The sequence below is a fragment of the Rhinatrema bivittatum genome, chromosome 9 (genome assembly GCF_901001135.1).
Source record: "Rhinatrema bivittatum chromosome 9, aRhiBiv1.1, whole genome shotgun sequence".
In the NCBI taxonomy this organism is placed as follows: Eukaryota; Metazoa; Chordata; class Amphibia; order Gymnophiona; family Rhinatrematidae; genus Rhinatrema; species Rhinatrema bivittatum.
Window position 1 is genome coordinate 87,765,557 of NC_042623.1, and position 15,667 is coordinate 87,781,223.

At 38.2% G+C, this 15,667-nt stretch overlaps 1 protein-coding gene across 1 annotated transcript in view; it reads right to left on the reverse strand.

Annotated features, from left to right (window-relative positions):
• The window catches only part of CFTR (CF transmembrane conductance regulator), a 575,903-nt gene that overhangs the window by 259,812 nt on the left and 300,424 nt on the right, over positions 1-15,667 (reverse strand). Inside the window, exons 12-13 of the mRNA XM_029615983.1 lie at positions 9,789-9,883; positions 2,648-2,734 (exon numbers count right to left, since the gene is read on the reverse strand). Of these exons, the coding sequence (XP_029471843.1) occupies positions 2,648-2,734; positions 9,789-9,883 (182 nt within the window). The remainder of the gene's footprint in view (positions 1-2,647; positions 2,735-9,788; positions 9,884-15,667) is intronic.

Sequence of the window (15,667 nt, forward strand, 5' to 3'; positions counted from 1 at the left end):
AAGGGACCCTCCTTTCATCGAAACTCGGCTTCCTCAGGGCAACAACTTTAACAATGTGATATGAAGAAAACTCATGGCTTGTTTCGCCTGAACTGAAATCTCATATTCCACTACTGTGTAGTCACTAATCTCTGTCCCGTCTTCACATTTCATAAATATTTAATTGTACATCCTTCAAATAGGTATCTCATCAGCTTGAAGAGATGACAGCATTTCTTCCACTCAATGCTTGCACAACTGACAATATCTTTCAGTGCTGTAATATTGAGATATTCTAGTGTTTATTAATAAATTATGTTTTTTGGGGGGCGTTTCCAAGATGGCGACTTAGACGGTGTGTGTAGTCGCGCTCCGGCTTGCTGTTCCCGCAAATATTAAATTTAAGTTGCTTTTAGAAAAAGTTTACTATGCCGCATAAGCGCAAGGGCAAGATTAGGGTCTTCCCTGCAGACCCTGACCCTGCTGTGGAGCAGCGTTTGATCACCCAGTACACCGTCACTGCACATTCTAAGCCGGCGGAGAGCCCCATTGGCGACTCGCGGAGAGAAGCCACGATTTCGCCCGGGGAAATCACTTTAAGCCCGCCGGATTCAAAGCAACCTCTAATTGCATCGACACCGACTGAGGGTGGAAGTCTCGTCGGAAGGCCTTTGCTTGTGGGGAGGAATGGCAGCGACGCGGAAGAGCTCCCAACTTCCTCGCTGTTGAACGCCCCGGATCCACCGGAGGGAGGAGCGGTTGGAGGTGAGATCTCTCTGGTTGGAGAGGAACGCAGCTCAACCGAGGGAATTGGATTAAAAGATCTAGAGACAGAGGAATTGGTCAAACCAGAGGTTGTATCGATGGATTCCCTATGGGGAATGATGGCAGGTATGTCCAAACTGATAAAGGAACAAACCTCTCAAACAGCAAGTTTGGGGAGAAAATTGGATTTGGTGTCTGGGGACAGTTTTCGAGCACAACAAGAGCAAGTGCATGTGACTGAGACACTAAAGATAGAAGTTAAAAAATTACAGGACACGTCTACAAACCTAGTGCGGGACTCTCTGGCCTCTTCAAGGCGTTTAGAGGCAGTCGAGAATTTTCTTAGGCACTTGAACATCAGACTCTTGAATTTCCCCAAGGTTTTGGGTGAACTACCTATCGTGACTTTTAAGAAATATCTTCAAGAGGCCTTAAAAATCCCATTGTAGCAGATACCTTCAGTCAAAAAAATCAGTTTTTTAACTCAAAGAACTGGTAATGTTTCCTTAAGGGAGGGGAATAGGCCTGATTTATCGAATCTTACCCAGTATTTGGAGAATTCAGAAGTTGAGGTAACAGAGAGAGTTGTATTGTTCATTTCATTATATTCGGAACAGGACTTTAGTCTTATTATGAGAGCATATTTCAAGAATATGAAAGAACATTATTTAGGTCAACTGATCCGTATATTTCCTGATCTATCTCGGCCGACCCAATTGCGGCGAAAAGTTTTCCTATCGATGAGAGCGGAAGTGTTGACACTGGGTGCGAGTTTCCATCTTCGCTATCCATGCAGATGTGTAGTAAAAATTTCTAATAATGTATATGTCTTTTTCAACCCAGACCATTTGAGAGAATTCCTTGTTAGTAAAAGTCAACCGCCTCCCAGTATTTGAAAATAATCTCTGTGTTGTGCAGTGTTCGCCACCTTTTTTTTCCTTTTTATATTGATTTAAATATCTTCTCAACAATAGTAAATGCACCCCCCTTTTTAAGTTTCTTATATAAATCTGTTGGGATACTAAGTGGGAGAAGGATTATATCTAATGATGTAACTATATTCATGTGATGTATGTAATTTAATTTTCTTACTATTTTTTTTCTTTTGTATCTCACAGAAGTGTTTCAAACAAAGTTTATTCTTTGTGAATTTTGTTTAAAGATTGATAAATAAAAATTAAAAAAAAAATTATGTTTTTAATAGATATAAATGTATGTATATGAGGGTGTAATATATGAATGGTTTCTGATTAGGTGCTGTATATGAGTGTTTGTGTGAATATTTGAGTTTTATTTCACACTTAATTGTGGTTAAATGTATCAAGTGTTTAAATTGATCATTGTATTTGTAATAATGTAAGTGATGCTTTTTGTGTGATTGCACATTCATTCTGTTCTGCACTTTTATAAATTAATAAATATGTTTATTGGTATTTAAGCATGTACTAATTTCTCACAAACTGTCCCACATCCGGTGAGAAATTAGTACATGTGTATATGATTTTGTTTTTTCTCACTTTAAGAGGTTTTTTCAAATACAGTATTGGTATTTAAGAGCATATGATTTGAACTGATGCTGAATTTGTGTAAAAAAAAATTTAGGACTCAAGCTGGCCCATCATCATGGATGATCTTCAGGATTATGGTCAGGCTCCTGGTGGAGTTTCCTCTTATCTTTCTGATGCATAGAAGAGGAAGGAAAAAAGGAGCAGGAAACTACTGTGGCCCTTCCTGCTGTTACAGCACTACAGAACTGAAGGAATCTCATTATGCACACTCCTACAAAAACATTCTGCTGCCAGGGTCTAAAATCTTGGTTGACATGTATGCTATGATAGCCAGGATAACTTTCTACAGAGACACCATGAAATATTCTTCTTATAAAGTAGTTGTAAGTACATACCTTTCAAATATTTCACGTTCCGTGAACAGGTCTAAATAGCTAAAAGGAGAATCCAGCAGGTACACATCTGCATCTTTGTATACTGCTCTAAACAGAGGAAATGAAAATGTAATAAAATTTAATAAAAACGCAATTCCATTTTATGTGTCATTGCACTGACGATAAAAGATGTTGAAACCCTGCTATGGTCACTGAAGTTTAATTATTAATCAAGAACCTCAACTGCATGCCATAATCATTTTCCAGTAACTTGAGTCAATCAACTATTACAATGTATGCTTTTCAGAATACCTTTGCTGGAAGTCAGACATTTTTAATTTCTAATGTTTTATCATTTCCCACAGTCGTGCTTCTATGCCAGATCACAAGATATCCCTCAAATCACAATGCCTAACCTTTTCAAATTTCCCCAACAAATTCTCTTCATGAAGGCATAGGCACACATGAGCACATATTATAGACAATATTTGGGGTCAGATAACCCATTCACAGTTACCAACGTACTAAGCTGCAGCAACTTCTGCAAATGGGATTTCACATGCAAAATCCCTGAAAATGTTTTGGGTGGAGGGTAGGTGTTTGCGCATAAAAGTCCAATTTGTGAAAGTTTTCGCAGATTTTGTTTGGCCTTTGTAGTTGTAAAATTTCACGCAGAGCCCGCTACATACTAAATTGTATTTAAATTGAAAATTAATGAGCGGATACAAAGAAACTTGATAATTATGAATTTCACAAAAATCAGCATGGAAAATTCTCTTTGTGGGCCAGCTTTCACAAACAAGATGTAGTTATCTTTTTTTGGCCAGGACGGTAGCAAAGTTTTATGTGAAAGCAAGCTGCCTAGCTCATTTGCTTGGGTAGCAAACTTTCACACAAAAAATGGCCGAAAAGTATATTGGCTTTATAGAATGGTAGAAGTTGTTTCTCCTGGTTTCCATTACTAATTATAAAAAGGAGAACAAAGGCATGCTAATAATGCTTTATTAGCTTCCTGATGATGAAGTTCAAATTTGGTTGGCACTAAAATATGGTGATAGTGTAAGGATTTTTACAGTTTTGGAGAAGAAAGCAAATAAAGTAAAAGTGATTTTTTTTAAATGTTCTAAATTAGTATTTTTCCCATATTTTCTATCTGGAATAGATTTGCTAACTGGCTGCAGTTTTCAGGGCAGGATGATTCAATTCAACTCTGATTTTCCCTAATAAAGGTAGGACTACAAATTCATATATTCAGTGAGGTAAAGCCAGAACTGGATTAGCCTGTCCTGGACAAGAATGGAGCCAGCTGGCAACCGTACTTTCTAATTAAGCCACTTCCACAATTATGAAGCTATGTAACTCAGGGCACTGCTTTATTGATCCCAACAGAAACCCTTCACACTTACAAATACAATGCATAGATACAGCAGAATCAACTCAGAGAAGGTTTAAAAAAAAGAAGGGGTGATTTCATAACAGATACAAACATTTTATGTTAAAATGTCAACAAATTAAACCATATACATATATAGTGAGGAAGGTAAATCTAGGAAGGCAACCAAGAGCAAAACTCAAGATATGACACATGCAGTTTAATATTTAAATATCGATCTGGCACTCTTCCTTTTAACTATTACTAATTTTTGACATTAAACTTCTTAGTCATGAAGGCCATCCCAATAAGACAGAAATGACTCATAAAAAAACTGATACAGAATTGTAGGATCAGTGGCTGTGGGTGTAATCACAAAGAATGTGCATTCCCAACATTGCAACAAATAGAAAATGTGCAGTTCCCTATCGAAAGCAATTGCAGAGTTTTTCAATTTGCTATAAAATTAAGTGATCATGTCATTTTATGGCATCTTTAGACTCTGAAAGCAAGATTACACAACAGAAGGATAAAAACAGGCTAAGATAAGCAAATAACAGAATTTTGATAAACCAAGAATGGTATGGATTGCCAAAAGCTGACCTCATCTTTAAATTGTTTTTGAACTTCTAAGACATAACTTTGTATTGACTTTGGGAAATATTTATTCAGCATAAGTTTCCTCTAACAATATTTAAAATTAATTTCCTTGTTCAAACACCAGTTAATATTGTCATTTGGGCATGCTTCTCAATTTTCTAAAGTTTTGTTCATCATTATTCCAACATCGCTAAAAACATAAAAATAGTTTTTAAACTGTCTCACCTGCATTTAAATTTTCAATCAAATCCTGCACTATTCTGAACTTTCCCTTTTACTTTTCTATAACCTGTTATGGTTATATTATTTGATCAACCAATTTTCCAGTGAACCCAGAATTAGTAACAATGATGACAAATTGTAGTTTAAAATTTCACTAGCTTTCTCAGCTTCCATGTTCCCTGCCACTGAATTGTTCTCCCTCTCTCTCTCTCTCTGTGTATATATATATATATATTGTACAAGGCAATACATTCCTGGGGGAAGTCTGCACAAAAAAAGAAATTAAAATTCTGCCCAAAATATTTTACAGCTCTGTAAAATTCTGCACACTTTATTTGTTCAGATATAATACAATATAATCACTGTTTTGATAAATTGTTAATTTATAATGCAATACAGAAAAAGTTATAATTCAATGATGCAGAATGTTGGGTTTTTTGGGGTTTTTTTGCTGATTTTTCCCATTGAAAGGCCTGGTCCCATCAGACTGCTATCCCCTGCTACATGTCTGGTGACCCTCCCCAGCCCTCTTCCTCTTATAGCTTGAACCCCCTTCCCCTTGGGTCTCTGTCTACCCCCAGCATTTGTAACATCCCCTAATTGTATCTTTCTGTATGATCCCCACTTTAGCAAGACCCCAGCTCTCTCCTACCTTCCCCCAAGCTCGCTGCTATCTCACTCTTGCAGGCTCCACCAGTCATTCATTGTTTTCTTCTTTATTCAAGCTGCACAGGCCAAGAACTAATGCAGGCTCCTCTCTTCCAGCCAATGTGGGCCAATGCTGACTTTCCCAATTCTCTTCTGGTCCACAAGGGCCAGCCTGCCACTGCTCCTTTATCACCTACAGCTGACACTAACGCTATTCCCTTCTGACTAACACAAGCCTCCACTATCATTGCTTCTGCTACTTCCTGGTCCCCATGCTTAATTCTGTGGGGCAAATATAGAATTCTGCACAGGAAAGGAATTCTGTACAAATTCTGCACAGCTATACAATACAGACTTCCCCCAGTAGTAAAGATATATATGTATATATAAATATATATATATATATATATATATATATATATATATATACACACACACACAGAGACACATACTGTATATATACTAATGAAAAGTGACAGACATTGTTCGGGTAGTCTGGTCTGTAACAGCCTGTGTATGTAAGTGTGTGTACATGTGTACTAGTGGGTAGGGGGGCTTGAGCCTGTATGTGTGTCTGCCTATGTGAGTGTGTGTGTGTGTTTATGTGTAGTGGCCTGTGTGCATGTGTCTACCTGTGGGTTTGTGTTTTTGGGGGGCTGCGTGCGTCTGTATCTTTATGTGTGTGTGCATGCCTGTGCCTACCTACGTTCGAGCCTCTGTGCATGTGCTAGCCTCTGTGCATGTGAGAGCCAGTGTGTCTGTGTGCACCTGTGCAAGCTTGTCTGAGTTTGTGTGTGCCTATGTGTGTATGCCTATGCCTGTCTATCTCTGTGTGTGGGAGCATGAGAGATAGAGCTTCACAGACAAAGCATGTTAGCATCCAGCATCGCTAGTGTTGTCTGGTCTATGACAGCCTGTGTGTGTGGGCCTGTGCCTGAGTGTGGATGCTTGTGCCAGAGTGTGTAGGTGTGTGTGTATATGTGTTTGGGGGAGCGTATATGTGTGTGTGCCTTGCCTGTGTGGGTGTGTGTCTGCCTATGTGTGTATCTGCCTGTGCCTATCTGTGTGTGTCTGTCTGCATGTATATATGTGGGTGTCTGTGACTGAGTAGGAATCTGTGCATGTTTGTGTACCTGTGTCTCTGTGTGTGTATGCCTGCGTACATGTGTGACAGGGCTTTGCAAATGGAGCAGATTGCCTTTGCACCATACACTTTCCACTGTTCTGGGTGCCACTTAGTGGCCTCACACAGATATTTCAGTGTGATAGACTGACCAACATGACACAAGTCTTTTATATAGATAGATAGATATAGATAGACAGACAGATGATTAATAGAAGATAGATATATATATAGACAGCACCCAATTCAGAGTACCTTACAATAAATAATTCAGAAGGGAAAAATAGCACTACAGAGCACAACCATTAAAAGAGAGGCTAAAAGAAAAAAACAGAGAAATAGGGCACTCAGGCAGGCCAATGAGATTAAGGGTCTGATTCACTAAACTATATTTCCATAGACATATGGGGCTTTGTTCCTAAAGGAGTACCTCAATCCCCTGACTTTTAGCCCAGTTGAACAGAAGTGTTCTAGAGAAGAGAGTGTTTTAGTGTTTCGGATCTACAGGGAAATGCCTGCATGCTACTAGGTTGCCACATTAAGTTTTACAATTTTAAAACACATTTCCAGCTAGTAGTTTGTCAGGACAAGAGGCTGAGAAAAGGGACAATGCCTCATTACATGTTCCTGCTGCAGAGAATATAAGAATAGGGACAGAGAAAGGATTTTAAGCAGAAGCTGGGCAAACTATTGGAGCTGGTTCCTTTCCTGCAAGTGCAATCAAATCACTGCTACTGGACTGTGCAGGACAGAAATAGGAGCAGGAACCAGAACAGCTGCCAGGAAGCTCCTATCCCTATGAAATGTCCGCAAACCTAAGCTTCAGCAGATTTAATATATGCACAGGAAAGCATGCTCAAGGATTTCAGAATTAAATCCTCAACATACTTTACCTCTCCTGCTCTCCCCTTCCCCTCTCCCTTTTTCCCCTGGTATAAGGGCTGTGAAACCATGCACAGACTTCTGACTGATGAGGGTCGAGTAATTTTCAACCTTAGGAAACCAAAGCATATTTCTATAAAAAGCGTATTCACTGGGTAGTACAGGTACATTATATCTGATGAGGTTTGGACCAATTTTCAGCAGCAACCCAGTTTGATAGGTTCTGGCTGAAAATGAGCTAAAACTTAGCAGAATAAAACATACTCTGCTAATATTATCCCAGCTACTCCTCCTTCTCACCTCCACACTCCTCCACCACAATATGATATATCAAGGTAACAACTCCTGCACAATCCCTCTCCCACCCCTCGAACCCCAATCTTCCAAGAACATAAACCCCCTCCCCAGCCTAGACCTCATGATGCAACCAATCTCCCTCCTCAGCAGCCCATTAACCAGCTCCCCTTCCCCCTCCGAAGGTAGGAGAAGGAGTCCTTTTCTCGGCCCTGCTCCAGTGCCATATTTTGAATGACGCAATTAGGAGGCATATACCGATGGTATTCAAAACTCAGCATTGGAGCATGAAGAAAATGAAGATACATGTATGTATCCTGTAAATCTAGCAGCAGTGCAGAGAGGAGGGCGAGAGGGGCTGCCTAAACAACACAGAATCTGGTGAGGGGGGTAATTTCCTTGACAAATTGGGCTTTAGGGAAGAAGAACTGCCACAAATATTGTTGCTTTGACAGTTCATGAGGTGGAGGGATAAGAAGGGTCAGGAAGTGAATACATTCAGAAAGGGCATGCAAACTGAAAAGATATAGCAGAAATAGAAAAGTAGAGAAAAGGGCAACAACAATGATAAAGGGGATGGAATAGCTCTCTTATAAAGAAAGAATAAACAGGTTAGGAATCTTTGGCTTGGAGAAGAGATGACTAAGCTGGGACATGATAGAAGTTTATAAAATCATGAGTGCAGTAGAACAGATAAAAAGAGAACAGTTTCTCACGATTTCAAATAGTACTAAGAGTACACACCATAAAACTAACAGGTAGCAAATTTAAAATAATTTGGAGAAAGCATTTGTTCACAATAAAGCTGTGAAATGTGTTGCCAGAAGACATGGTCAAGGCATCTAGTGCATCTGGATTTATAAAATGAGTTTGGACAAGTTCCTAGAGGAAATATCTATAAACAATTATTAGCTACATGGATTTGGAGAATTTCCTGCTTATCTGTGGGAATGAGAAAAAAGGAATGGATCTACTCTTTGGGATCTGTTGGGTACTTCCAAATGACCCAGACTGGCCACTGTTGGAGACAGGATGTAGGGCTTATATAGAAACATAGAAATGACGGCAGAAGAAGACCAAACAGCCCATCCAGTCTGCCCAGCAAGCTTTCGCACTTATTTTTTTCATACTTAGCTGGTACTCTTGGCCCTTATAAGTAACTTTTTGGTTCTATTTCCCTTCCACCCCTGCCATCAATATAGATAGCAGTGCTGGTGCTGCATCTAAGTGAAGTATCTTGCTAATTGTTTAGGGGTAGTAACCAGCGTAATAAGCAAGCTACTCCCACGCTTGTTTACCCAGCCTGTGCAATTCAGTCCTTATTGGTCGTTGCCTGAATATAAATCATCTTTTCTTCATTCCCCCTGCCGTTGAAGAAGTGAGCTGCGCTGGATATGTATTCCAAGTGAAGTATCAACTTTTGGTCTGACATCTTATGTTCTTATTTTCTAAATGTGCATACATTATGAAAATCAAAAGTATATGCATAGTTCTCTCCAGTGGCTTCCCCACACTAGCAGAATGCCCACTTTCTTACAGCGTATTTAGTCGTGTTATGAAAATACATGTCTATATTTAGTCACTCAATAGTGAAGCAATTTTCAAACAAGGGATCTAACAAGTTAACTCAATAATTAGCTAGCTAAATTAAGAACTGTCCTCCCCATGTATCTGATGAATGGGAATAGAAGCTGACACATTTGTATATAAAGAAATACATCTTCAGTTGCACATTTGGCAAATTATCTTTTCTTAAAGCACTCATTGCTAACTTCTAAAATTTGAGTTTTTTATATTTTCATTTTATTAACTGTAAAAGAATGCTTTCTAAATATGAATAACAAGGCTCATTGCTGAAAATGTCTTATACCATAAATAGGTTAAAATATGGTAATTTAAAGAATAAGAATCAAAATGTACTTTCTTTACACTTAGCTCTGTAGTTGATGTTCCCTAAACATTTACATCAGATATATAATTTGCTTTGGTGTGATAAAACCGATAAAATTTCTCAGATTCACCTTGCTAGGGAGATTCTTGCCCGTTGACCTCCACTCAGAATTATTCCACCTTCACCTAGAACAGTGTCATCTTTCTCTGGAAATTTTGCAATATCCTGTTAAAAGATCAATAAGGTAAATGTAAGCATAATAATGTTCATAAATTGAATACTTCTCAATAGCATTTTCTCCTACTTTATGTCAATGTCAAATGACACAAGTAGGAACAGAAATCTGATATATACATTCTTAGTTAATTTAGGGAATTTCAACATTTTCAATGTTTAATTCATGGATACCTCAAAAGTCTGTCTCCCTCTGGCTTTTGATATGAAATAATGTTATGCTGTAATGCAGTGCAACAAGGCAGTAGCTAGAGCAAGGATCAGGTGCACAGGGAACGGCATTACTGTAGTATAAAATCTTGACAAGACCACATCTGGAATACTGCATCCCATTCTGGAGTCCACATATCCAAAATACCATAGAGAAAGTAAGGTAGTTCAGAGAATAGCTATTAAAATGGCTCAGGGTCTGCACCATAAGCCCTATAAAGTGAGACTTAAGTACCTAATATTTGTGTATCCTAGAGGAGAGAAGGGAAAGAGTAGATAGATATTCGAATACCTCAAAAGTATAAACACTATACAAAAGGTGGCATTTTTCAATGGAAAAGAGTTCTAGAACAAGGGGTCATGATATGAGGCTAAAATGGGGTAGAATAAGCAAAACTAATACACACACTGATCCTGTTAGTAATCAATTTTGGATATTTTTCATATGCAGAAGCTAGCCAATTTTCATGCAAAATTTAAAAACACAAAAAGTCAGGATGTTTTTTTTTCTAGCAGAAGCAGATACTTCCTGTCTCTGAACCTTGAATAGAATGTAAGAAACCATAGCTAAACCGGAAACCCAATGGGAGGAGGGATAGGTGACTATTGTAACTTTGGGTTGAGCTGCTCAAGAATATTTGGGCCAGGCACAAATACTATGGCAAGTTGTCAGAAGAGATATGAGTTGCCATTGTAAGTAGATGTAATTATACCAGACAAGTTGAACCCAGAACTCAGCACATCATAGGTAGACATTTAGCAACTAGCCACTGAAGCAGAACTAAGAAAGGAACTGTTGATGTTTTCTAAACAGTCATAACACTAGCCAAACAAGGGTTAAAGTGAAGTTTAGCCAAATAAGGCTTGGCAATAAACTGACTCCATAAGCAGGATGCCCCTGCTATCCAATCAGAAATGTATCCAAAGTATAACAGGAATTCAATCATATCCAATGAAGTGTTAAGATTTACTAGTTGCCCAGAAACCAAATGCCAGTCATTCACCATGCCAGTGTAAACTACCCAGAATTTTGGCATATAAAATCATCTATGCAGGAGTTCCAGCAAGGAGACTGCAACAGGAAACTGGACATGTTGAAAGCAGAAGACATCACAGGGTTAGTCTGTGGCTGCAAGGACACATATCGTGCTAAATAATTCAACTGGCCTAAAGTAGCTCGATTTTAGGTGATATGATTCCTAGATGGGAGCTAGACTTTTCTGCTTAGGGTTATCTGACCAGCCACATAGGGTAAGCATAACTGGCATCTCAGAGACCTTGCAGAATGAGGATAACCAATGGGACAGTGCCTCAGGGATCTGTACTTGGACCGGTGCTTTTTAATATACTTTATTTATAAATGATCTGGAAAGGGATACAATGAGTGAGGTGATCAAATTTACAGATTTCACAAAATAATTCAGATTGTGATAAAAAGCAGGAGGACTTTAGAGACTGGAAGATTGGGCATCCAAATGGCAGATTAAATTTAATGTGGACAAGTGCAAGGTGATACATATAGGGAAAAATAACCCATGCTGTAGTTACACGATGTTAGGTTCCATATTAGGAGCTACCACCCAAGAAAAAGATCTAGGCATCATAGTGGTTAATACATTGAAACTGTCGGCTCAGTGTGCTGCAGCAGTCAAAAAAGCAAACAGAATGTTAGTAATTATTAGGAAGGGAATGGTTAATAAAACAGAGAATGTCATAATGCCTCCGTAATGCTCCTTAGTGAGATCATACCTTAAATACTTTGTGCAATTCTGGTCGTCAAATCTCAAAAATATATAACTCAGTCAATATAACATGGCAAAATATGTCCAGTCCAATTTTCAAAGCAGTAGGTGGTTTGCTAATCAATGATGCCATAGATGAATGTGCATATTTCTTACCTTTATTCCCTACCCCCTCCTCCCAAGATAAACACAGACCACATCAATCCAAGTGGTGTGTTTGACACCTGTGATGTCACCGTCTTTTGAAATAAAAAATATAGCTTACTAAAAGGTTACAGAAATACAAAATGAAAGCACAGGAAACACAATAAGGTCAAACTTGATACCTAGGATATATGCAAAGTTGGAAAGGTTTTAAAATCAACAGTGTACTCCCGGCTGAACTGAATTTTCCTACCCCTCTTCTCTTCCCTCTTTCTAAACGTATGTGCAATACTAATGAATTACAGGATAAACACACAAACAGGATAATATATCTTGTTTACAATTTTTCTGAATACTTTGATGCATGAATACAAATTGTGTATTAATGTGCATTAATAATTAATTTCACTCATTAACAATTCATAAGTAATTCTTGTGCCCCCCCCACTGTGCTGTTTCAAGCACTGTATTAATGAGGTGTTTAATTTTCTGCCAGAGCTGAAGGTTAGTATATTTAAAATGCTTGCTAATAATACTACTAATTCTAGTATCAAAATATTATTTTTTAATTGGAAAATACTATCTTGAGCAAGGCTGCAACTAGTTCAGTTGTTTCTCCTCAGTTTTCACTAACTCCTGTTGTCTACATTTGCAATCCTGTGGCCTATAACTTTGATAGATGAAAGCATGCACGCAAATTGTGAATCAGGTTGAGAAAATGCAAGTCCTTGGTATAAGAAGTTAAAATTTCAGATCAAATTCTATCCATACTCCCCTACCATTTGGAAAATTAAAATAGATCTACCTCACAGCTGGAAAAACAGTAGATTAAATAAAATCTTATTATAGAAGCCTGTAGATATTTGATATTGTAAACAACAAGTTTAATCTACTAGGTTAATAAATGTGATAAGGATTTAAGACACAGAAAAGGTAAATTGCCTATGTATATTTATTTAAATTTGACTATATCATTCAAAAGTCATTACCCTTGATTTTGTTGGTGTATTTTTGTATATCAAAGGCTAACTGTAAATATACAATAGTAGATTGATATTTTTCCTACAAGATGGTTGCCTGGTTGAAGACGGAATGTGATATTACACAGGTGTGCTGTGTTCTGCAAACTTCTTGGTTTGATTTATTCACTAAAAGGCATTTATTGACAAAAAGATTGATTTACCAAATTCATCTTCAGCTTTGTACACTATACTCTAGTCCTAGTTTGATGCACTCTTTATCTAGCTGCTATCAATCTAGGGTGAGTGTACATTGTGCAAATCTCATCTTTGTGTACCTTTCCTCACTCGAAATCACATCAAATCTTCACTGATGTGTACTGTGCTGTTTGTACCTCTGAGTGTGCATGTAAAACTGGCTCCCAAACCCTAGACCAACACCGAAACCTCATCTCAAGTTACTAGTTGACCCTTCTACGGTGGTATAAATAGTTGACTAATATGCAGGCTCTCTCTCTTTCTACTCCACCCCACTCCACTCACTCTCCCCCTCTCCTCTCCTGCCCGAAATGGGCTTTGCAATAAATATCACAAATCCCATTTCAGGCATATCACACAGCATAACGCCAGGAAAAAAGGTGTAGCTATTTCTGGCATTAAAACTTGCATTATGCCATCACATGCAATGTTAAACACCCCTCATTTTCATAAACTCCATCTAAACTCCTCCCTTTTGACTACATTTAAAAAATTTGCCTACCCATCTCACGATGCATTTTTTATTATGGGCGTTATGGTGTTATCGCAGGCTTTAGGGCCCTAACGTAATTTGATAAATGACCCTGTCTATTTGGCCTCTGGACAGGGAATAGTGAGGAAAAGCAAACAAGCAAGCAGCTGTCATAGTAGCATATATGCAGGAGATATCTGGCAAAAATATATTATATAGATATATATTACTCACAGCCTGAAAAAAAGAAATTTGGAGCATGCAGGAGGAATAGCTACTACAGATGCTTCTATTCCATCCACAGATTTACTTACTTACTTACTAATACCCATTGTAGCTATTATTTCTTTAATGTTAACAGTTTTCCTTATCAACACTTACTTTGGGAAGCCCTATTTTAAAATATGGTACATTCCTAGAGCAGGAGTTCTCAACCCAGTCCTTTGAACACAACTAGCCAGTCAGATTTTCAGGATATCTACAAGGAATATGCATGAAATCTATATGCAGTGCCTCCATTGTATGCAAGTCTCAACTCTAACTCTAGCCCTGGCACTGCCAGGCTGGTTCTCTACTACCTGTGAGTACCGGCATGGCCAGGGAATCTGACAAAACCCTTGTTTAAATCAGAGGTCCATTTCTGCTCAAAATAAACCCACTTGGAGACACTTACTTATGAAAATGTTTCATCACAGACTTGATCAGGAAGTGCTGGCTAAGAAAGAGTACCTGATCAAGGCCAATTTCTCCAAATGGGTTTATTTTCACATACCTTGACAGGAATGAACTTCATTCCTAAATCATTGCAAGCTGGAGATTATCTTAATCTCTCAAATTTACTGCTAATGCCCTTTTTAGTACTTGCATTGGAGAGAGCATCCTTTCTGGATTTCATAGGGTGTAATTTTCACAGGCAACATATCAAGGTTGCCTGTGAAAATCAGGCCAGTGGCACCCTATGTAACTGGAACTCTTTCAATATCCTTCTGCCACATTTGCTTGGTCTCTAATTGCATCTCTTAGTACTTAAGGATCTTTGATTTCTCCATTTGATCTACAGAATAATCGCTGGGTACTGACACCTCTATCATCAATGCTGTTTTTATGTTCTTCTCCTTCACCCAATATCTGGTTTTCGCACATCAATCTTCATGTCTGTGGGAATAGGAATTTCCCAGGTGATCATAACCATCATTCTCTTCTATTCTATTAAGATTGTGTTCCCAGTGTTTTTTTGGTATGTCGATGTTATAATGTTTACACAGCTTCCAATAAATAAGCCATACTACTTGTTGTGCCTTTCTGTACACAGGCCTTCTGATATCAGCACATCACATCCAGTGACGAGATTTGTAACTGTTTCCAGTTCTGTTCCACAGAATCTGCATTTGTCCATTTTATCAGTCTTTTCTATGCTGGCTTTGAACCATCTTGTCCATAGTCCACTATCCTGTGCTGCAATTATCAATCTCTTAGCCATAGGTTTGAATTAACCTTTCCTCAGTCAATGATGATCAAATCTTGAGCCACATGGTGTTGCTGAAGTAGCTCTATGTATTTTCCGTGCTTCTGCCAATTATCCTTCCTTGTTTGCTGGTCTTATTTTTTAAAGAGTTTTTTATTGCTTGCTTTGCTAAGTCTGCATCTTTATCTTCATGTACTGGTGGATTTTCAGTCATTCCCTCTATTCGTCAGAATGATTGTCCTAGCTTAAAGATGGAAATGAAGATGCTGCTCACTTTCATACTTCTCCACTATTTTAGCATTTGGGTCTGTTGATGCAATAAAATATACCTGAATATCTATTATGATGGCTTTGTAGGTGTAATCTGTTTCAATAATATCCATACCACCTTCAGCTGTAGGGATATACAATCCCATCATACACTAATTCTTATAAATTACCTGATAGACATGGAGACGTTTTCTTGTTTTTTATATCTAATTCTTCAAGATATTTATGAGGCCAGTCTTCTATTCCAAAACTGCA